General features: G+C 34.0%; 1 protein-coding gene across 1 annotated transcript in view; it reads left to right on the top strand.

Moving 5' to 3' along the window:
- LOC136035414 (uncharacterized) overlaps positions 1 to 24,238 on the top strand; it is a 91,043-nt gene that overhangs the window by 66,117 nt on the left and 688 nt on the right. Inside the window, exons 13-15 of the mRNA XM_065717207.1 lie at positions 9,829 to 9,976; positions 16,844 to 17,141; positions 21,682 to 21,889. Coding sequence (XP_065573279.1) covers positions 9,829 to 9,976; positions 16,844 to 17,141; positions 21,682 to 21,889 — 654 coding nt within the window. The remainder of the gene's footprint in view (positions 1 to 9,828; positions 9,977 to 16,843; positions 17,142 to 21,681; positions 21,890 to 24,238) is intronic.

The following is a 24,238-nucleotide window of genomic DNA, read 5'->3' as shown; positions in this document are numbered from 1 at the left end:
CCGAAAAATAACACAAACACAATATTGCTTATATCGGCCATAACTTAATGAAATTCAAACTTTAGCATAAATAGCGATGTAATGACGAGGGGACGGACTCTCTCATACACAAAATGTAAAGGGGCTAGCCCCCTTGTCAATACATCCCTTTTTACACTGAAGTCTGAATTTTGTTCCAATTCTTTATGAATGTCCCCTGAATCACAAAGTCCTTTAATTAGAATAAATAACTCTTTCGAAATTACTTTAAGTACATTAGCTGTAAATTGAGGAAGTGACGAACCCCTCATAGATAAATAAGTGTATTTTAAACCCAAATATACGGCCATGAACACAGCACAATAACATAAACCGAAAGGCACAGCATAAACTTTGATCAAGGATCATCATAAACACTTAAATGAAACTCTACATTCACCTAATAATAGTACTTAATACTAGATAATACTTAATAGTACCATATACGTAATAGCTTCTGTTTGTTTCAAGTTTTAATGTTGCTCCTTACTCTCAGCTGAAAAAGCTGTTTTATGTATTTAATTTCTGATTTTTTTTTAATAATACTGGGAAATCCAGCATTCCCCTTCAAGACTCTTACCCCATGAAAAAATTATCTTTGGGAAATCCTCCCACATAACCACCTTTCCCTACCCTCCCCAAAAAAATCTACCCGAAAATGTCTGTATACTTCTCAATAACCAATACTATATGTTAACAATGGGCAAAGCTCATAACCTGTAGCCCTTCCTCAGGGGGTGCGGTGGATTAAGTAGTCCTTAAAGACATAGTTCTTAGATTTTACGACTATGCTGAATAAAATGGCCATCTCAAAATTTTGATCCGGTGACTTCGGGATAATAATGATTGTGGGAGGGGGTCTAGTTTCCCTCCAATTTTTGGTTACTTAAAGAGAGTAGAACTTTTAATTTTTGCTCGAATGAACCCTCTAGCAACATCCTACAATTTCTGTGTCGATATGATTACCCCTGGGAAACAGAAAAAAAAACAACAAATAAACACGCATCCGTATTCGTTCTTCTGGCAAAAAAAAAATGCCACATTTATGCAGATAGGAGCTTGAAACCTCTATCGTAGTGTTCTCTGATACGCTGAATGTAATTCAGTGATTTTCATTAAGATTCTATGACTTTTATGTGGTGTATACCCCTTTTTTTGAACGTAGGGTGGATTTTCTCAGGCTCGTGACTTTTGATGGGTAAGACTAAACTTGATGAAACTTATATATTCAAACTCAAAAAAATAATTTGATTCTTTTGATGTATCTATTGGTATCAAAATTCCGTTTTTAGAGTTTCGGTTACTATTGAGCCGGGTTACTCCTTATTTACATTTTTTTAACTTAATACGTCTATGAGGGGGTTTGCCCCCTATTCAATTCCTCACTCTTTACAATAAAGTTTAAATTTTATTCCAATTCTATAAGAATGACTCCTGAATCACAAAGGCCGTTTAATTAGAATACACAGCTCTTTTAAAAAGCACTAAAACAAACTTTAGCTTAAAGGGCAAGGTATTGACTAGGGGGCGAATCCCCTCATGTACGTAATAATTTATGTTTGTTTTAATTTTTAATGTTGCTCCTTTCTTTCAGTTGAAAAAAAATTGTTTTTATTTTGTTTCTCATCATTTTTTAAATAATGCTGGAAAATCCGGCACCCCCTTCATAGAAATGTTCCTTGTAAACGTCCTTCCCCCATGAAAACATCCCCCATCCCCCTGCGTAATCCATCCTCCTCCCCCATTCCCCCATAAGACTGATAGCCTGAAAAACAGAGAGTTCACGAATTTTATTTAAAAAATTAAACGAAGAATTTAGCCCTTGGCAATTAATGTGGAAGATTTTCAGGCGTCTTGTATCACGATACTCAGACTGAGTTTCATCTTTAAACAAATATTTCAGAACAATAGATTTATATTGCCAGGCTATCCCAATGTCAAAATCGCGATGTAGCTGTTCTGTAGATATACTTCCGAAATCTTCATTAAAAGCTTCCAGATTATTAAGACGGCTAGTTGCTCCGGGAATCACGATCATACTTATCCATTATCTTTAATTTCCAGAAGACCCTAGATACATGGCTTCAATAATGTTAAAAAAGAACAAAGAGACACCAAAAATAAGATCAAAAATAAGCCCACTTTAAACCATTAATATGAGAAAGAAACAGGCCCTGAAAATGTTGATTCTAACCCGTTCATTTAGCAAGCTCCTATGCCAACAGCTCTCAATTAAGTAATTGACACTAACTCCAACATCATAAAATCACCCGAAAAATAACAAAACAAAACTTTAATAAGACTCGATCAACAAAATACAGAAATTACGATATCAACAGACCCTTTGAATTGTACCCAGGCACTTTAGATACAGTGCTGTCTTTTTTTTTTACAAATAACACGGTGTAGGGTAGGAGAGTACCCATCATTCCGTTCCTTTTTCTACTAGACACTTATGGATACCCAGGAGTTCCTTGCGTAAAATGCGCAAACAAGGCTTAAACATCATCGCCAATAGCAGCATTCTTGTACACATTGAACTGTTACCCTTTAGTTTTTTTTTCGCATTACTTAAAATAGTAAATCAACCCTGCGTATTGTCCACTTTAATTTTTACACATTTTTAGAGCACTAAACAATGCTGAATGTTGTAACTAATTGTGAACAACACTCAATAGTCGTATTGTGGACTGGAACCTTTCCAGGATTTTACTAATATTCTCTGCATTTGAGCTGTGACAATCAGTGAGAACGCTACCATCAGAATTACTTGTAGAGTTCATCACACGGTCCGATAATTCAGCTTCATTACATGCACGTTTACATCTGCCTTTCTTTCCCATAATAATGGAATGAAAATAAGAATGAGACTATTCGCCTACCTTTGTATGAACTTATTTGTTACCCACACTAATTCGTAACTTGCAATTTACATATCCGATTAAAGGGGCACGGCTAACACCCAAGTCAGGTACTTTCATAAAATAGAAATCGCAGGCCAAAATATAACAGGATGTAGCAAACTCCTTCTTATCCAGTTATCAGTTCATGCTCTCACGAGTATTCACAGAGTCAAACAGATTACATTGCATCCGCTAAGGCTGTTTCCTGTTCGATCAGTTACTATACCGCTACTGTTTGGTGGTGTGTTTGTGACTTCTTACTCCCTCCTAGTTCTGCTGTAAGTTTTCTTTTGTATTTATTTATCAACCAGCATCTATTCTACATCTATGTATGTCAGTATCATCTATATAGCTTTTGTAGATCGCTATCTACATCTTATAGATTCAAGGTGCATGAACAGTGACGTGCAGATCTCTTGGGAAGCAATCAGAAGAGGGGGGGACCTGCCATATGGGTCTTAGGCGCCCGTTGGTTCTTAATTACTGGAAATTGCGAGGGAAACGTGAATGGGTCCTGACACGTCCTTTGTTTCGGGCTTTCTGCACGATTATTTTGAGGTCACACGCTCCACTAATTATTGCAATTCTGCGGAGGCGAACTTGTATGTTTAATTTTTCTCACCTGACGACAGGCTAATTTTTTTTTTCAGACTGTAACTTTCGATCATGGATCTTATTGGATAATTTGTAACCACGTAAAAAAGTGTATTCTATACATGTTTGTCCAGCATTGAATTTTCTGCAGGGATTACTTAGAGCTACGATTTACAAAGAACCGTCAGATGCTATGGTTTAAGAGCAACGATTTACAAAGAACCGTCAGATGCTACGGTTTAAGATATGCGTGAATTGTGATCATCTCAGATCTGGTTTTAATGTTTTGGATCCCCAAATCAACTAAATGAGTACCAAAAATCTCTATTGCTCTTCGAGAGAAGGCATTCAGTCTCGTGATATCCAAAATTATTTGCAGTTACTGAGAAGCAAACCAATAAAGTTCACTTTTTCGCCTTGTTAACAGTCTAACACTCTTGATGTAACTTCTTAGTGAAGGCACTTCTCCTCGTGTTATATTTTCTTTCATCATTCTTCTCGACTAGATCACAACCAGATTATAATAATCTTGTTTCTATCATGCAATTGTCAGTTCTTATGTTAATTCGTCTCCTCAAGTAAGGTAATGCTCCTGCGTGTGACGGATTGAAACCTGAACATTTAATTTACGATACCGCTAGACAATTTGAACACATGAAATTGCTTTTCCAAGTTGCTAATGCGCAGCAACTCGTACTGATTGCATTATGCGAGGGCATGGTGACACATGTCACAAAAACGAATAAGGGCCCTCAATCTTGTGATTCCTATTGCCCAATTACTTTTTTTTCAATTATTGCTAAATTATTTGAAAAGATGTTTTTCTTAAAATTACTGAATGGGTAATTTTACCCATTCAGTAACGTTATCATATTTCATAACGCTATCATCAGATAATCAGAACGTTATCATATTTCTGATGATAACGGAGATCATCAGTTTGGTTTTTGCGCGAATTTTTGTATTGGGAACGCACAGGCAGTTTTTGTGTCTATTTTGGAGAGGCATGACAGAATGAAGAAAGCTTTGTATGTTTGTGTAATAGATTGCGATAGATTTTGTTTGGCCTTACTGCAGTCCCCTTAGTGCAATTTGGCATATATAGAAAGTTTAAGGAAACTATTATTCCTAGGTGTGCATAGTAGCTCGAAACTTTTACAAGAGGGTTCTCCCATTTGGATGTTTTGATAGTGTGATTTTCTTCAAGATGACTCACCCTTTTAGGGGTGTTGCCCTCCCCCTTTTTGAAAATAAGGCAAATTTGACCAAGTTCGCAGCTTTGAATGGATAACTTTAAACTTAATAAATTGCATGTACATGGAATATATTGATGCATTAATTGTCACTTTATGTACCAATTTGTATCAAAGTTCCCTTTCTTAGAGTTTCAGTTACGATCCTCCGTCTCACTCCTTGCTTGCTGTCCATTGCCAGAAACTGCCCAAAACTTGACTTGTGACTGCTCACACAATGTTACTTGATAATGTAATGTAACACCTAGTGTAGCCACTACTAAACGTACTGGACTTCAAGGAACGATATTTTGGGTCCCTTTAAAAATTACAATTCTGAAACAATTCATCCTACTTATTTGGCAGTGCCTTGTCCAAGTGGAATATCTGACACTCCCGTTGTTGCCTTCTCCCGATTTATCTGTAAAGTCAATAACTAACTTAACTGAAATAACGGCTGGTGGGCACCCGGCCCGAATTATCAGTTAATGTCCCACTTCTCCTCCATATACATTACTAGCACCAGACTTTAAATTCATTTCTATTAAATACTTTCAATTGCGTTCTAAGTGCATTAATTGTTCAGGCTTGAGTATGACTTGAGTTTTTTACTTAATTCTCCTGCTGACTTACTGTCATCTTCGAGAGAGCCCTGACTGGGTATAAACTAGAAAATAGTGTGCCCTATAGAATCATGATGCCAGCTGATTGCCGAGTCTTTTCAAAATGATTTCAATCTACGGATACCGTTAAATCAAATTTTAGATTCATTCTTTTGATTTGTCTGTGTCTGTTCACGCTGGAATTCTACGAGAAATAATTTCACCTTTTTGTGTTTAGCCTACGTATGTTTTTTGGTTGAGCGATGTAAGTTAGTTCTGGCTCATCCAAGTAAGTTACAGAAAAGTTCGTTCAAGCCAACGTTTAACTTGTTGGATTTGACACTTTGGTAAATAAAATAGAGTTATATTTTCTATTTATGCTTAACTATATTCCTTTTGCAATGTCGTATGCGTTTTAGATACAAAACGATACATTCTCTTTTGGGAGATGGTGGGAACTGATATATCTTATTCTCTTTAAATATACTCATAAATATGACATTAATCATATGATGTTTCTTGTCTATCATTTATTTCTTGTTTAATTTGCCTGTATCATAGACACTAAACGTCACTTACTTAAATATTTTTCTTTCCAAAATTGAGGCTTTTGACGAATTTTCTCAAACTTCTGACCTATTTAGATCGTTTTTTTTAAGTCCAGAAAAACCCATGATACCAATTTTCCCGAAAAAATATGAAGCCATTTTCAAGAAAAAATTAGTCAATAAATAAATAAATAAACACACAAACATATATATATATATATATATATATATATATATATATATATATATATATATATCATACTAGCTGTTGGGGTGGCGCTTCGCGCCACCCCAACACCTAGTTGGTGGGGGCGCTTCGCAACCCCCCCCCCCCAAGCCCCCCCGCGCGCGTAAGTCGTTACGCGCCATATTAGTTACGCGCCATTGTAGTTGTGTCCCTATGTCCCACCTGTGAATATAGATAGATATATATATATATATATATATATATATATATATATATATATATATATATATATATATATATATATATATATATATATATATATATATATATATATATATATATATATATATATATATATATATATGTTTTTAACTACGTAAAACTTGCGAATATACAACATTCTTTGCTGTCCCATTGTCTGTGCATATAAATAGATTGTCAGATTTACCGACTTTTGAACATGCAACATATAATGGTCCATGGGAAAACAATCCGTATTCAGATCTATACCTCATGATTCTAATGATTGCCCTTGAGCTTTGTTGATGGTGATTGCTAATCGACCATTCCCTGAGTCGCCATCGTCATTTATATATCCCCCTGTGCACCCCGGCGTCCCCTTTGTAGTTATGTCCCTGTGTCCCGGTCGTCATTTATATTCCCTGTGTCCCGGTCGTCATTTGTATCCCGGTGTCCCGGTCTGTATGTACATTCGTTTTTTAGTTTTGTTTTTCTCCTTTATTTTTTTCCTTTTTTCTTTTTTTTCTTTTTTAGTTTATTTAGATTTTTAGATTTTTTAGTTTTTTTATTAGTTTTTAGTTTTTTTGTAGTTTTTACCATTTTTTTAGTTTTTTTAGTTTTTTTTTACTTATGTCCTGGTCGTCATTTATACTCCCTGTGTCCCGGTCGTCATTTGTGTCTCGGTGCTTTGTTGATTGCTAATTTATATTATATTTATATTTATATTTTTTATATTTATTAATATTTTTTTAGTTTTCTTTTTCTCTTATTTTTCAGTTTTTTCCTTTTTTAGTTTTTTCTTTTTTAGTTTTTAGTTTTTTTTTGTTTTTTACCTTTTTTTAGTTTTTTTAGTTTTTTTAGTTTTTTTTGCTTTTTTAGTTTTTTTATTAGTTTTTAGTTTTTTTTTAGTTTTTGCCTTTTTTTAGTTTTTTCAGTTTTTTTTAGTTTTTAGTTTTTTACCTTTTTTTAGTTTTTTTTAGTCTTTTAGCTTTTTTAGTTTTTTTTCTTTTTAGTTTTTTTTGTAGTTTTTACCTTTTTTAGTTTTTTTTCTTCTAATGTATTAGTGTGAAATAATTTAGACGTCATATGCGGACAAACACGACGTCACTCGACAGACAGACAGACAGACATAACCCACAAACAACTTATTTTTATATATATTTATTCATATTTTTTTAGTTTTCTTTTTCTCTTTTATTTTTCAGTTTTTTCCTTTTTTTAGTTTTTTTTCTTTTTTAGTTTTTAGTTTTTTTTAGTTTTTTACCTTTTTTTAGTTTTTTTTAGTTTTTTTTTAGTTTTTTTAGTTTTTTAGCTTTTTTAGTTTTTTTATTAGTTTTTATTTTTTTTGTAGTTTTTGCCTTTTTTTATTTTTTTCAGTTTTTTTTTAGTTATTAGATTTTTACCTTTTTTTAGTTTTTTTTAGTTTTTTAGCTTTTTTAGTTTTTTTTTCTTTTTAGTTTTTTTTGTAGTTTTTACCTTTTTTAGTTTTTTTCTTCTTTTGTATTAGTGTGAAATAATTCAGACGTCATATGCGAACAAACATGACGTCACCTGATCCATCCACAGATCCACACACAGACAACTTATTTTTATATATATAGATATATATAATCATATATATATATACGGAAAACCTCGATCTCAGCAGGTTCTATCAAACAGTTCGTGGTAACGAACTGTAGTAAGGAGCGACCCGGCTCAATAGTAACCAAGAGTCTAAAAAATGGAATTTTGGTACCAATAGCTACATCAAAAGAATCAAATTTTAATGCTGATTTTAAATATATAAGTTTCATCAAGTTTAGTATTATCCATGAAAAGTTACGAACCTGAGAAAATTTACGTTAATTTAGAAAATAGGGGGAAACACCCCCTAGAGGTCATAGAATCTTAACGAAAATCACACCATCAGATTCAGCGTCTCAGAGAACCCTACTGTAGAAGTTTCAAGCACCTATCTACAAAAATGTGGAATTTTATATTTTTTGCCAGAAGGCAGATCACGGATGCGTGTTTATTTGTTTGTTTGTTTTTTCCCAGGGGTCATCGTATCGACCCATTTGTCCTAGAATGTTGCAAGAGGGCTCATTCTAACGGAAATGAAAAGTTCTATTGCCCTTTTTAAGTGACCTGAAAAATTGAAGGGCAACTAGGCCCCCTCCCACGCTAATTATTTTCCCAAAGTCAACGGATCAAAATTCTGAGATAGCCATTTTGTTCGTCGTACTCGAAAAATCTTATAACTATGTCCTCAGAGACGACTCACTCCCCCACAGTCCCCGTGGGAGGGGTTACAAGTTCAGAACTTTGACCAGTGCTTACACATAGTAATGGTTATTGGGAAGTGTACAGGCGTTTTCAGGAGGATGTTTTGGTCGGAGGCAGGGGTTGAGAAGAGGGGGATATGCTGGGGGAACTTTCCATCGAGAAATTTGTCATGGGGGAAGAAATTTTCCATAAAGGGAGCACAGGATTTACTAGCATTACTTAAAAAAAAAACAATGAAAAAGTTCTTTTCCAGCTGGAAGTAAGCAGCAGCATTAAAACTTGAAACGAACAAAAATTATTACCCATATGAGGGGTTCACCTCCTCCTAATACCTCGCTCTTTACGTTAAAGTATTTTTAGTAATTTCAACTATTTATTCTGCGGCTTTTGTGATTCAGGGGTCATTCTTAATGAATTGGGACAAAATTTAAGCTTTAGTGTAAAAAGTGAGGTACTGACGAGGGGGCGAAGCCTGTCATATATATAATAAAAACATAAGAATACAAAAGTTATTTACGTAAGCTAATTTATAAGTTACGAACGTATATCTTTTACTTATAAAAAGATTCGTAAAAAATTAAAAGTTCTAGTTGCCTTTTTAATTAACCGAAAATCGGAGGGCAACTAGGCTTCCTCCCCTGCTCTTTTTTTCTCAAAATCATTCGATCAAAATTATGAGAAAGCCATTTAGTCAAAAAAAATAAATATACAAATTTTTTTTTAATTATTCCTCTGCGGAGAGCTAAAATCAAAACATGCATTGATTCAAAAACGTTCAGAAATTAAACATAAAAAAAACAAGTTTTTTAAATGAAAGTAAGGAGCGACATTAAAACTTAAAACGAACAGAAATTACTCCGTACATGAAAGGGGCTTTTCCTTCTCAACGCCCCGCTCTTTACGCTAAAGTTTTTTTTACTGTTTTAAAATGTAGAGTTAAGAGAAAGAGTCAAACTTTAGCGTAAAGAGCGGGGCGTTGAGAAGGAAAAGCCCCTTTCATATACGGAGTAATTTCTGTTCGTTTTAAGTTTTAATGTCGCTCCTTACTTTCATTTAAAAAACTTGTTTTTTTTATTTAATTAAGCTTAGAGCCGTGAAATTAAATATTATGGAACTATTATTTATTTAGATGTGAATATAAAAATTTATTAATGAGCCCAAGTTTTATGTCTGGGCTCAACTTTGGATACGAGGATACGAGGCTCAATAAGAAATTTCTGACAATTTTTATTGTAGGCCATTTCACGCAAGTTGTATGGCGATCAACAAGAAAATTGGGAGTTGGTGCATCATGGTCTAAGAGTGGTCGGCTTTATGTGGTATGCAACTATGATCCACCAGGGAATATAATTGGGAAATTCCAAAATAACGTTTGTCCACTTGGGTAAGTACGGACCTAAAACTAAGAATACTGATAGATGTTTTCATTAGAGACTAGTTAAGACTACTGTGCTTACCGTGAAATATCGGATAGTATTGTTGAGCAGCATTGCAAAACACCAGTTTCTTGGGGCTTTTTTTTCAAGGTGACAGATGGCATTTCTCTTGAATAAAGAAGCTGTCGTGTCGAAGAGTCGATAACCTTACAATTATCTTGCCTACCGCATTAGCTGTCTCCCGTTTCCTGTATTTTTTATCAGCCACTTTGCATGGAAGTATAGGTTTAACAACTCCGACGGCTCTCCATGGTTTACACCCTCTAGAGCAAAGACTTCAGCAATTATTGCATCATTTATTTGCAAAATCACCATAACCTTTTTTTAAAAGCTGTCCACTACCTTGAGAATTTTGAATTTGAAGGGGAAATAACTTTAGTTTTTACGTAGACATTAGAAAAAAAAATCGAACTAAAAGTCTTTGACAATCAAACAGTTCGTGGTAACGAACTGTAGTAAGGAGCGACCCGGCTCAATAGAAACCAAAACTCTAAAAAATGGAATTTTGATACAAATAGCTACATCAAAAGAATGGCATTTTAATGCTGATTTTAAATATATAAGTTTCATCAAGTTTAGTCATACGCATCAAAAGTTACGAGCCTGAGAAAATTTGCGTTATTTTAGAAAATAGGGGGAAACATCCCCTAAAAGTCATAGAATCTTAACAAAAATTACATTAAGCGTATCAGAAAACCCTACTGTAGAAGTTTCAAGCTTCTATCTACAAAAATGTGGAATTTTGTATTTTTTGCCAGAAGGCAGATCACGGATGCGTGTTTATTTGTTTTGTTTTTTTTTCTTTTCCCCAGGGTGATCGTATCGACCCAGTTGTCCTATAATGTTGCGAGAGGGCTCATTCTAACGAAAATGAAAAGTTCTAGTGCCCTTTTTAAGTGACCAAAAAAATTGGAGGGCACCTAGGCCCCCTCCCACGCTAATTATTTTCCCAAAGTCAACGGATCAAAATTCTGAGAAGGCCATTTTATTCAGCGTAGTCGAAAAACCCTATTACTATGTCTTTGGAGACGACTTACTCCTCCACAGCCCCCGTGGGAGGGGCTACAAGTTACAAACTTTGACCAGTGCTTACATATAGTAATGGTTATTGGGAAGTATACAGGCGTTTTCAGGAGGATTTTTTGGTTAGGTGGAGGGGTTGAGAAGAGGGGGATATACTGGGGGAACTTTCCATCGAGGAATTTGTCATGGGGGAAGAAAATTTCCATGAAGGGAGCGCAGGATTTACTAGCATTATTAAAAAAAAACAATGAAAAATAAATATGAAAAAGTTTTTTTTCAGCTGGAAGTAAGGAGCAGCATTAAAACTTAAGACCAAAAGAAATTGTTACCCATCTAAGGGGCTCACCTCCTCCTAATACGTCGCTCTTTACGCTAAAGTATTTTTAGTAATGTCAACTATTTATTCTACGGCTTTTGTGATTCAGGGGTCATTCTTAATGAATTGGGATAAAATTTAAGATTTGATGTAAAGAGAGAGGTACTGACGAGGGGGCGAACCCTCTCATATGTGCAATAAAAACATGAGAATAAAATTTTTTTTACGTAAGCTAATTTATAAGTTACGTATACCTTTTACTAATAAAAAGATTCGTAAAAAATTAAAAGTTCTAGTTGTCTTTTTAATTAACCAAAAAATTGGAGGGCAACTAGGCTTCCTCCCCACTCTTTTTTTCTCAAAATCATTCGATCAAAATTATGAGAAAGCCATTTAGCTAAAAAAAAAAAAAAAAAAAAAAAAAAAAAAAAAAAAAAAAAAAAAAAAAAAAAAAAAAAAAAAAAAAAAAAGTGCAAATTCCTCTGCGGAAGACCAAAATCAAAACATGTATTGATTCAAAAACGTTCAGAAATTAAATAAAAAAAAAACAAGTTTTTTCAACTGAAAGTAAGGAGCGACATTAAAACTTAAAACGAACAGAAATTACTTCGTATATGAAAGGAGCTGCTTCCTCATCAACGCCCCGCTCTTTACGCTAGAGTTTTTTACTGTTTTAAAAATAAAAGTTGAGAGAAAGAGTCAAACTTTAGCGTAAAGAGTGGGGCGTTGATGAGGAAGCAGCCCCTTTCATATACGAAGTAATTTCTGTTCGTTTTAAGTTTTAATGTCGCTCCTTACTTTCAGTTGAAAAAACTTGTTTTTTTATATTTAATTTATAAGTTTAAAAAATAGCATTCGGCAATATTAATGAATGGCTTACACCTCTTTTATATTGGTATGCCTGTTATTGATATTTATATGGATTTTAGAAATTTTTTATGCACAAACGTTCATTAAATAACAAATTCAATTATTATCTTAAATTTTAAGATAATATTAAAATTTAATCTTAAATTTTTATCTTAAATAATAACGCAAATAAACCTTTTTTTAGGCACTGAAATCAATTTTAGAATCAATATTATTGCTTTTCAATCCGTTCCTATATCATGATTATCTTCAGAGGTTAGGGGCATGTATTTCTTGCTACCATATGTACCTACTATTTGCTTCTGATCACATTAAAAATTTAGATTTTAGTTTTGATTAATTTCTATTGAATTTGGCGTTTACAAATTCTGATAAAACCATAATAATGTGTATAACCGTGAAGACCAAGATATATATATCCGTTATAAAATCTAAACAATTCGTTTTAAGATTGGACGGACTTATCAAGATGAAATTTTATATGCTTATCGAATGATGGAATATTGAACTATATTCACAGGTCGTCTTGAGTTAAAAATTAAACTAAAAACAGAAATTTTTATCAACTGAAACTAAACAGCAACATTAAAACTTAAAATGAACAGAAATTATTCAAAAAGAATGAACAAAATATAAAGGGGTCCCTCTCCTCCATACCTGGCTCTTTACGCTAAAGTTTTTAACATTTTTAAGGCAAGCTTCTTGTTCTAATGGAAAGACACTTGCGTTTCATGAGCCGTTCTTAAAAAATTGGAACAAACAGTTAAACTTTTGCGCAAAGAGCAAGATATAAAGGAGACGTAACTCCTTTCTGTTCTTTTCGTTTTAAGTTGTAATATTGCTAATTACTTTCGCTTGAAAAAGCTTTTTTTATTCAATTTCTGATTGTTTTTTTAATAATGCTAGAAAATCCAGTGCCATCTTCATGTAAAATTCCTCCATGGAAAACTCCTTCCCCCTAACCCAATCCCCCGACCCCTCCCCCCCCCCCCTCTTCAGAAAAATCTCCCCTGAAAACGTCTGTATCTTCCCAATAACCAACACTATGCTTAAACTATGGGTGAAATTCATAACTTGCAGCCCTTCCCCCACGGACTTTGGAGGATTAACTCATCCTCAAAGACATAGTTATTAGGTTTTTCGACTATGCTGAACAAAATTTCTACCTCAAAATTATATTTTATCTCAAAATGACTATCGGGTAAATAAGGAATAATGGGCGTGGCGGGTAGCCTTGTTGCCCTCCAATTTTTGGGTCACTTAAAAAGGCCACTAGAACTTTTAATTTCCGTCTGAATTTGCCCTCTTATAGTCGATATAATCACCCCTGAAAAAAAACAAATAAACACACATCCATGATCTTACTTCTGGCAAAAAACAAAAAATTTCACATTTTTGTAGATAGAAGCTTGAAACCTCTACAGTAAGGTTTTCTTATATGCTTAATCTGGGATGTAATTTTCATTAAGATTCTGTGACTTATAGGGGTATTTTCCATTTTTTCAAAAATAAGACAAATTTTCTCAAGCTTTAAACTTTTTATGGGTAAGAATAAACTTGATGAAACTTGTATATTTAAAATCAACATAAAAATACGATTCTTTTGATATGTATATTGGTATTAAAATTCTGTCTTTTAGAGTTTCAATTACTATTGAGCCGGGTCGCTCTTTACTTATAGCGCGTTACCACGAATTATTGAGTAACCCGTCCAATTCCCTCTATATGCATGATAATTGTATCAAATCCATCAAGCATGGTAGATGAATTCATTATATTCAGCTTTGGACCAAAACTTAATTGTTCTTCCTTTCTGAATCCTCTCAAGTTCATCTCACTTATTTAGCAAGTTCTAGCATGATGTATGTTGCTCTTGTTTTAACTTAACTCTCTAATTTTTAATGTCTGATAGTGTGAAATCAGACATTTTGTAATATTTGGGCTTAAGATTAACTTCCTACAAAACATGTTTGGAATCTGGAAGATTGATCAATTTTCTTCCAAACTGTATGCCACTGGTTAGTGCTCCTTCGAGTTCTCAAAAAGTGACCTTGAGCATTATATGTCTCTTGTAACGAGTTTCTATACTATTTTTTTAAGAGGGTTAACCATCAAAACCTATCTTTAAGACTAAAACCTTAAAAGCTAATAGCATGAACTTAGGACATTTAATGCTGAAGTTTTAAACTAAATTTCTTGAACTATAACTTTACAGTTTCAAAACAAAAAGTTTACAACTTTAAACTAAACTATAAAAATAAGACTTTAAACCTAAAACTTTTCAAACTAAAAATTTAAAACTTTAAACTAAAAACTTAAAATTAAATGTAAAATTAAAACTTTTGAATAAAAAAAGATAGTAAGAAAATCAGATAGACTTGAAGCGAGTGTAACTGAAATGACCTACACCCACTAGCTACTTGAAACATGAATTTTCGGTTAAAAAGTTAAATTGAGACATTAAATCACATTATTTTTCAATCATAAACCTAAGTCTCTTAAAATAGTCTAGTATTATCAGGGAAATTAAATACTTTTTAAACAAATGCATCTGAATTAGTCGAACTCCAGTAGCTACTTGAGATATGCTTCTTAGGTTTAAGACAAGTCACCGTGCTTCTTAGGTTTAAGACAAGTCACCGTAGCTTCTCAAAATACTCTAATTTTACTTGGAAAATGAGATAGGTTTGAAGAGAATGTATCTGAAATTACCCAAATCCACTAGGTACGAAAAAAAAAACCTTTTTTACGTCTAGGACAATAGTTGAAGCTCTAAGATACCTCTTGTTGAAGCACTTACTTGAAGCAGTGAAACAGGATCTGGCACGTACGCAGGGGGGAGGCCTCCGGGCCCGGGCCCCCTCTGAAATTTTGTGAAATGTTTAATTTGTCCATGGTTTCTTGGGATTTCTGGCAAAAGTAAAACATTTATTAAGAATCTAGATACATGTGTGAAGCCTTTTTGGGGGGATTTTACAGCATGCAATTATCCGGTCAAGTCACTAACCAATTATTAACCCATTGTCTAACTTTTTACCCTCTTTGAAGTAATTAGCAAGTGTGCTGTTATTTTTTTTGTAAAGAAAGTTTGCTTTCCACAGCAAATTAGAATTATCGTTGATATTAGGGCGTTTATCCCCCCGTTTCAGGATAAAGTACAGCTTTTAATGGATCAATTTTGGAAACTATCATTTTTCATTAAAATCTACGTTTTTGGAGAGAAGAACTACCCCCCCCCCTCCCACAGTACCCATATTGCACTGTTAACCCTAAAATTTCCCTTTTTTGGGAAAAGGTGTGCTACCTTATTTTTTTCAGGCTTGGACACAGGGCCATTGAAACTTGTAGGTAACGTCAGACAGGTTTTCGGGTGGTTTAAATCATATTCAGGCGTCGATTGAAGATGGATCTCCGAGCACAAGACTGTCGACTGCAAAATTTGAGGATGACCTTACCAGAACTCAGTACTTGTCTAATTTATCGTCTTTAGACAACTAGAACAATCTGAGAGCAGTTAGGATTATAACGTGGCACCTTTCAGGCTTAAATATATGATTTGGAGATGAGAAAAAAAACTGCACTAAAATGTTTCTAAATTCTGTCACAAGAGTGAAAGAACACCAGGAGGTATGGGTGTCTAGATTTTTTGGATCAGATGGAAATTAGACCCAGTCTCTTTGGAACGTGTTATTACTGTTGATGGGCTTAGGATTTGTAAGTACGGCAAGGAAATAATGCACCAGAGCCAAAAACCTTCAGCCTTGCTAAGCCCAAAAAGGAAGAATGACTAAGACAAAAATAAAAACTACGCACACTTGCTTCTTTAATCACCCAGAAATAGTCCTCAGTGGGTTCGTCCCTCAAAATCCATTCAATGAAACAACAATAAAATGTTTACTGATAAATTCTTGAAAGACCTAAAGAAAAGTTCATGGGTGTTGACCAAACATCAGGAAGACCTATGTGCAGAATCAAGACAATATGCCTTATCGAATAGCCTTTTCAATTAACCATTGATAACGTTCCCATGTTTCCTAAGTCCCCTTTTTTGCTTCAACTTAAAATCTTGCAACTTTTTCCATTTTCCACAGACAAATTGCTTTTCAAAGTACTATATTTTGGGACGGTAAAGAGTATTAATTGTCTGGCGACTAAAAAACTAGAGTTTTTTCAAGAGCCTGATCTCCAGAGCTACTATGAACGACCCAGAGCTACTACGCCTCCAGCAATGTATGCTTCTCAAGTCAGTTAATTTGAAGCAGATATTGAGAAAGTGTCATTAAATTTCAATAGAACTTTTTATTTATCAGTCTGAACATTTAATCAACACATCTTGTAAGACTGAAATTTTTTAATTTTTTTAGGGAGGGGGAATGCAATAAAATATATCAATAATGGCGAAATTTTGAAGTTCATGACAATAACTGTAGGGATCTTAAGTTTTTAGGGGGGAGTCAAAGGCCCCTGACCTTGACTAATCGTCTCAATGATTAGTTTAGGTGTCAGAAATACAATTATAATAGTTTTTTATTTTTCTTGTTACTGCTTTTATTATTTCTCCTAAATGTTGAGGAATAGCTTCCTTTTATTTCGTTTATTTTTCTAGATGGAAAGAAAAATATACTTCAAGTGAAGATTCAAGCAGTGGGAGTGACATTGAAGATGCAGCGGAAATGCAACTACTAGATTTTATCAGCCAACAAGGAGAGAAGACTGACGATAATATTTCGCAAAAGCTTGCAAGTAAAAACATGGAAAACATGGTAAAGCATGAAGGATCATTGCTAGAGTATAACGACAAAGAAACTACTGAAACGCTCGCTAAATTTGCGAGAGACTGTCTTGATTTACATAATAAAATCAGAACGAGTCATCAAGTATCTCCTTTGGAACTCTGTGAAAAGGTATGAAAGTAGAAAATGGACTTCTCACACCAAACCAGAAATTTTAAATAATTTAAAAAAAAATATATAAAACATACATTCTTTACTAGCTTTTTGGCAGTTTTTCGGCACAGCACACGTAAGAATGGCCTCCGATCAGATTTTTTACATGCATTCATTTATCATTACATGCGTCATTAAATGGAAATAACTTTGAGATACATGATCCAGTAGACTGAAGTTTTAAAAATAGTTATACACATGCAATTTATAATATCTCCATTGAACACCCGGTTCTGAAGACGGTCATGTATTGCTTCATTAGATTGGAACATCTGTAGGGCTCATGATTCAGCCACTGAAGTTCTAAAGAAAGAGTAATAATAGACTCATTTACAATGACACTCACACATTCTGTGTTAAAAAACACGAGACAGGGATGTGGTCCGAAACAATAATATTCCTCACGAATTAAAGTTCACCTGTGGTTAGGAGCACATATTCCGAGGCAATGTATTTTTTTGTCCAAGATCTACCATCTTACGAGTTATGTACGAGCGTAGAGCTATTTCTAGGAGAAACACTTTATCAGCAATCTGAAGATTATTAACACAGATTCATTTCTGAGCATATTCAAAGCTATTTAATCAGTAATCAGTACGCCATAAACATCAGCAAGAGTGCGGCTCAGCTCTAATGTGTTGATAAGTATATATTAGAACTTTGGAGAAATACAGTGGCATGTAAACCTTCAATAACAGCAACTTCCCTTTCTGCACCAAAAAAAAAGTATTCTGTCTAAGAAAAAGCTGAGAAACTCGAGATGGATATATTTTTCATAACAGTAGCAGTTCAGATGGTAACACCTGAATTTCACATTGCATCACATATCACACTGCGTTGTGATTTTTTTTTTTTTTTTTTTTTTTTTTTTTTTTTTTTTTTTTTTTTTTTTTTTTTTTTGTGAGGCTACATTGGGTTCAGAGAAAATCAGAAAGATATTCGGGCAAATTTGGAACTAAAGCAAGCGGGAATAGAGGTATTAGAGTATCATTAATGCAAGCTGTTTCATTTGGATCACAAGAATCAAAGCAAAATCGCGTGTAGAATTTTGGAGTACCAGTGTGGATAAGTGAAATCAAAGAGCAAATCAGCTCAGAAACAATTTGAACGTGATTATGGATTTTGCAGTTAGTCAACATATTTCGCAAACAGACATAATAATTAACTCTAAAACTTAATACTGTAAGCAACAAGGACATTAAATGGTGGCTTAAAAAGAACTGCTGACTAACTTTAGAAGTAAAAAATGTAGTTCACATGTTGCCATGATAGATGGTGTTAGTCAGAAACACCGCAGCTACTCCTGAGTGAGTTTCAATTTCAAAAGCCCAGCACACAAGTAAACAGTATTACAGAGGAAATAATACAGATTTAACAATAATTCTTTACATTTAACACACTATTTCTTAGACACACAAAAAAAGTAAATCACACAAAAAGTAAAAGTAAAAAAACAAAATCTGTACAATTTATATTTAAAGGCTAGATGGCGATAGTTTATTGCGACTAGAATCACCTGATATAAAAACCCAAGAAATAGCACTCGTGTACTAACCTCTAGTATGGGAACCTTTCATTACAGAAAAATTCTGTCTGATGAAATTCTTGTTATTCTATTTCAGTATAGTTTATTTTTGTTTATTTAAGTCCTAAACGAAAAAAGAACGATTCATCTTTGCGCAAAACCTATGAAAAACCTCAGTTATGTGCTAGGATAGCTTGAGGTGTTGCAATAATCTTTAGTCGGCTTCATCGATAGAGATGTTGAGGTTGCAGCATTTTGATTGTGCTTCTTCACCATTAATAAAATGCCATAGTTGTCAACCCCTCAAAATTTTAAAATGATATGTTTCAAGTACATTAAAAAAAAATAAAAATAAAAGCTGAGCACAATCCTTAAAGACGGTCTCGAAACAAGCTATGTCCTTAGAGGTATCTCTAGTCTTTATTTTCTGACACCCAATAAATGTTGTTAGTTTCAAAACGCATTATATGTCCATGGTAATACTTTATCACTTGGCCCCAAAGCATAAATCTCAACACAATCTACGTTGTTATTTCTAAAATTGCATTGTGTAGAAGCAAAGAGTAAAATACTTTGTGCCTCGAAACCTCTAATTGTTTTATGGGTATTTTAGTGGTGTCAATTGGGTCGGGGAAGACAAATGGGATCATATACTCTCTGATTCCCCCTAGATTTTGAAAAATATGTTTTTGATTCTTTTGGGAGGATATTTCCTTTAAAAAACCATTTTTGGCATATTTATGGAAAAATGTCAAATTTACTCCACCAGATCTTGAAATGTACCTTTTATCCTCCCCCCCCCCTAGACTCTCATAAATTGACGCTACTGTCGTATTTGAAGGTCAATAAAACAAGACTCCGTGTTGTTCAGCGTGTGATTTCCACTTACTTACTTCACTAATGGGATGCAAAATTGTTTCATTGCGTTGTACCACTATTTATAATCATTGCATAACCACTTGCATAGAGAAAAATTTTCCTATCCTAAAATGTATCTAAAACCAATGACAGGTAGACCAATCAGGACAAGTGTAAAACCCCTTGTCCCTGAAGGTGCGCTGGCATTAAAATCCATACTTGAAAGTTATTCCTTGAACCTCAAGGTTCAAATTATTCTTTAATCCATTGTTAGAAATAATCGAGTTTTCATTCGAGGAGCTGAAGATATGATAATAGGTAGAAAAGAAGATCTATCAGGTGGATAGCTTCACATACCTGGGTAGTATTATTAGTATGACGGTGTCTTTGGAAGAATAGAAAGATAAGTCTGCGAACCGAAATTAAAATTTTGGAAGCTACAGTGATGACAGTGATCAACCGTGGTTCTGGAGGGAAACAATACTATTTGTGTCCAGATTTGTAAGGTTATTAAACACTGATGACAAATTTTCTCCAACCTGCAAATAGCAAGCCAAACTGTGGAGTCTTATCGAGAAAAATGAAAAAAACATGAAAAAACATAAAAAACACTATGTCAGTAAGAAACGAACAAAACTAAGTTGAAAAAACTTTTTTTTTGCAAAATAAGTTTTTCAAAGAAACATAAAGAGCTAAATTAAACCAAAATTAGCAGAAATAAAGTCAAATAATCTTCCAAGTGTAAAACTACCACAAATCACCATCAAAAAATAAATGAAACCCAAACGAACAGACATTACAGTAAATAACCGAGTCAAACTCAAAACGAGCAGAAATCAACATAAGTTGGGCTGACAACTTCCATGCCCTCTTAAGACCAGAAAATAATTTGAACTTCACTGAAAACAAAATACATGTTAAGCCTTTGAACTCCTTTAACTTTAATAAATTAATAAATATTAAGACAATAAGGAATAAATGTCACTATATTAATTTTTTTCAGTAATCTTGGTTATGACGGTGTTTCATTTCTTTCTTTTTTCTTTTTTTTTTTTGCTTACACTTTGTATAAAGAGGAATAGAAACATTCAGCTCCAAAGTGTTTTCTAAATTTTTAAAGAACTTATTTTTTGTAAAAAATTTATTTTGTGGAAAATCATTTTTAAATTGATATTAAAAAAGGGTAAGGTAATAGAATCGGAAAATAATGTTTCAGATAAAACATATTTTTAAGTCGCTGTTTAAAAATAGAATATTTTGTATTCAGTGCATCAGCGGTTAGCATCGGGAAATTAACGCCATCTTTGGTTATTCTTGTTGAAGCCACAGCCCGATCTTTGCAATTGGCACTAACCATAAATATCTCAAAGCATTAGTATTTGTGGCGTTAAGGCATTACTTTTAATTCTGAATCAGCCATTCCTCTACTGTTGAACTATATAAACAGAATTTGCTGAAAAAGTTACCCGTCCTCCCCCATTGGAGGAATTTTTGGTGGTGTCCATGGCTTTGTCAATCTATTATTAGAACTACAGAAACTGCAAGTTTCCTTTGTCAATTAAATTTTAATTCCAGTGTATTGACTCATTTAAATTATTTAATTGTAAATAACTGATAATATGCAACTTGTTTTACGTGTTGTTCACTTTTCAATCATGTTACTTGATGAAGTAATGGTTTAAAATGTCACCTATAAAATTGAGTGAATCTGAACCTTAATACAAGATAAATGAAAGATATAATAAATGATAAAGTAAATAATGAGAAAAAGTCGAAAGAAATTTTTTTAACCAGACATCTACATTTTTTTCAGAAGGTAATATAAGAATTCTTCGGCAATATAGTGTAAGGCAATGTAAGGAGTCTTTAGTCTCTTCGTCATGAATTATCTTCATTCTAAGTAGCTCGGACAATGATGGAAAAAATAAGCTTATTTTTAATTGAAATATTTTATTTATTAGAATACAACTTACAAACACTCTTGATTAGTTGGAATATTTAACTTCTGATATTGTACAATTGACTAGAGCCAAATTTTTCTGAATCTTTTAGTTTATCTCGTTAACGATTTTTTTCCTGCAAAAAATACAAAAACAGAATTTACTTTATTTATAGTTGATGGAGAAGGCACAGAACCACGCCGAAAACCTGGCCAACTTGGATTTTATGCAGAACTTTTTATTCGAAGAATTCGGAGAGAATGTCTTTAGTCGCTGGTCATCTCAAGGAAAAGTTAATATAACACCAGAAGAAGTAATCGATACATGGTATAAAGAATCGAAAAAATTCAACTACGATTTTGAGCCACAAAAACTAACTTCAGGTAGTTTCTCCAATACTAATTCAAGCTGTTCTCCAGTCAAATCTTGATGCTGAATCCCCACACCGTCATTTAGATATTCTGGTTATGCTATTTGGACTTAATTACTACACTTAGTGTGTGTACAATCCCACTGCTCCTTACCCAAGCCCAAAGTTAAGGCTCACTATGCCCCTCAATACCTTCTGAAAGCTTTAGCTTGATCTTCCAAGCCATTCATGGAACACTATGAATACCCCTATTTTGTTAACCTGGGTAAATATAATGCCTCTAAATTTAAATTACTACTTCACTGTGAGTAGATTCTACCTCCACAAGAGCTTGGAATGTCATAACTGATAGACAGACTTGAGACAAATTATGTTTAGCCTTTCTCTGCCCCCTTCCCCAGGTTGAAATTTGAAATCTAAATATCCACCCTAATAAAAAATTTCCCGAAAGTTTCAGCTTGTTTTCCAAAGCAGTTTCAAAGATAGTGCAGATACGTTATATTGATAACCTGATGACATACGGTGTCTATTGATTCCTATCGCTGCTTAACTGTGGATAGATCTTAAGTCCCTGTGCAAAAACGTTTGGGTTGACTGGAAAAAACTTATTCAGCCATCTCCCTAACGAACAATTCTAATTCCTCTTGCCCTTACCTGCTCCAACACTACCTTGAGTCTTATCTCCATCCCCTGAGCCGTTCCTGAGATATTACAGATGTAGTATTTAGATAATCTGGATGAACCCGTAGCAACACATTGTGTCCTTTGATTTGCCTTGCTACTTATTTCCGCATAGATCATAAATCCCATATTAGCCTATAGCACAAAAACATTTGGGGAAAGAGAAAAACAAAAAAAGTTCTCAACTCGTTTACCCTCCCGCAAAACCAAAATTCAAGCCTAAAAGTTACCCGTGCCGCTAAGAGATTTTACCCTTGTCGAAGCCCGGGAATTTTAGTCTAGGAAACAATCCCTAATTGCTTTTCTACTAAAACCTATCTTTGAACATTCTAAATTTACTTAACTTAAGTTTATTGTCCCTGGGGTTGTGGGAGTTATGTTAACTCCGGAGGCATACTTAATACCCCTTCCAACGTTTCTTAGCAAAATGACTATCTCAAAATCTGGGTCTAACATAATGAGAATTAAGCTGACTATCCCCAAATGACTTTTGTCTCTTAACATGGGTATTAGAAGCTTCGTCTCCCCCCTTCCATGCGAAGTGGCAAGGGAACAACAAAGAATAAGTAAAACATTGAAGGCATATGGCTCTGTATTAAAGTAGTGCTTTTTGTGCTGCCTTTGAGGTGACAGAGGCTGCCACCCTTACTCTTTAACTCCTAATATTTCTATTCAAGTTTACATCGTCAAGGAACGCTAGAGGGCAACACTTGAAAAAGTCACCGGGGGAGAGGGGTCTGAAATATAAAAAATTAATTTTACCCTCTTTATTTTCAAGTTTTCCTACTTGATTTCTATAAGTCAGTCTTTTCAAGGAGGCTTCTGTACATCCCTCCACAATCAATGCAGAAAATTGTAATGTTAAATCCCTTTTCTTTTCATGTTTATCTGAAAGACCTCTCACTTAATTTAGAACACGCACTCTTTGAGGCTTTAGACGCCCCAATTCTCACTCACAGTATGGTCAATTGGCCCTCTTCTTGAATAGCTGGTGCGTAACTATACACAAGTGCGTTGAAATTTATATAAATACAAGGGAATCAGCTATATAAAATGATATCTAATCTATATCACGATTACAGTGGTCGCAGCGATAGCTGCAACCTAGTTAAGAACGAGCCACGGCCCATGGTAGTCGAAAATTTGAGAATGTGTTTAAAAAAACTTTCTAGTGAGAAAAATAGCTCCTTTTAGCTGATAAATGGCTAGTACTATTTCGATTAGTCTTAAAAGTAAACGTTTGTTGCGAGAACTAGAATATCAAATTTCAGTTATAACTTGAACGGCCTCGAAGCAAAGCGTCTAAGGACGAAGCAAAAAGTACACAGTTGGAATCTCCGTAGCTGTATTTCGATTAGTTTTAGTAGTGAAACTTTGCATCAAAATTAACCAGAAAAATAAATTGTCTATAGTAGCCGTTTCTTTTGTCTGCATATATCTTCAGAAGTAATTGTGAGTATAATTTCAGAATTTTAGGCGTAATTGTCATAAAGAACATCGCTCGACATTATGGCTTCTAGAACTGGGAAGATGCAGCGATGAGTGTTTGATAATGTCGGATTAATTGGCTGTATCAGAATTTTCACTGAAGGACAATTTAGTCCTTGTCAAGTTAGAATTGTTGTTTTCTAACACTAAAAACCCCCTGGGAAAAAGTATGCGTTTCAAACCCTCTCGGGAA

Source organism: Artemia franciscana, chromosome 14, assembly GCF_032884065.1.
Source record: "Artemia franciscana chromosome 14, ASM3288406v1, whole genome shotgun sequence".
Classification (NCBI taxonomy): domain Eukaryota; kingdom Metazoa; phylum Arthropoda; class Branchiopoda; order Anostraca; family Artemiidae; genus Artemia; species Artemia franciscana.
Note: the sequence above shows the minus strand (reverse complement) of the source record. Positions and strands in the feature narration are given on the sequence as shown.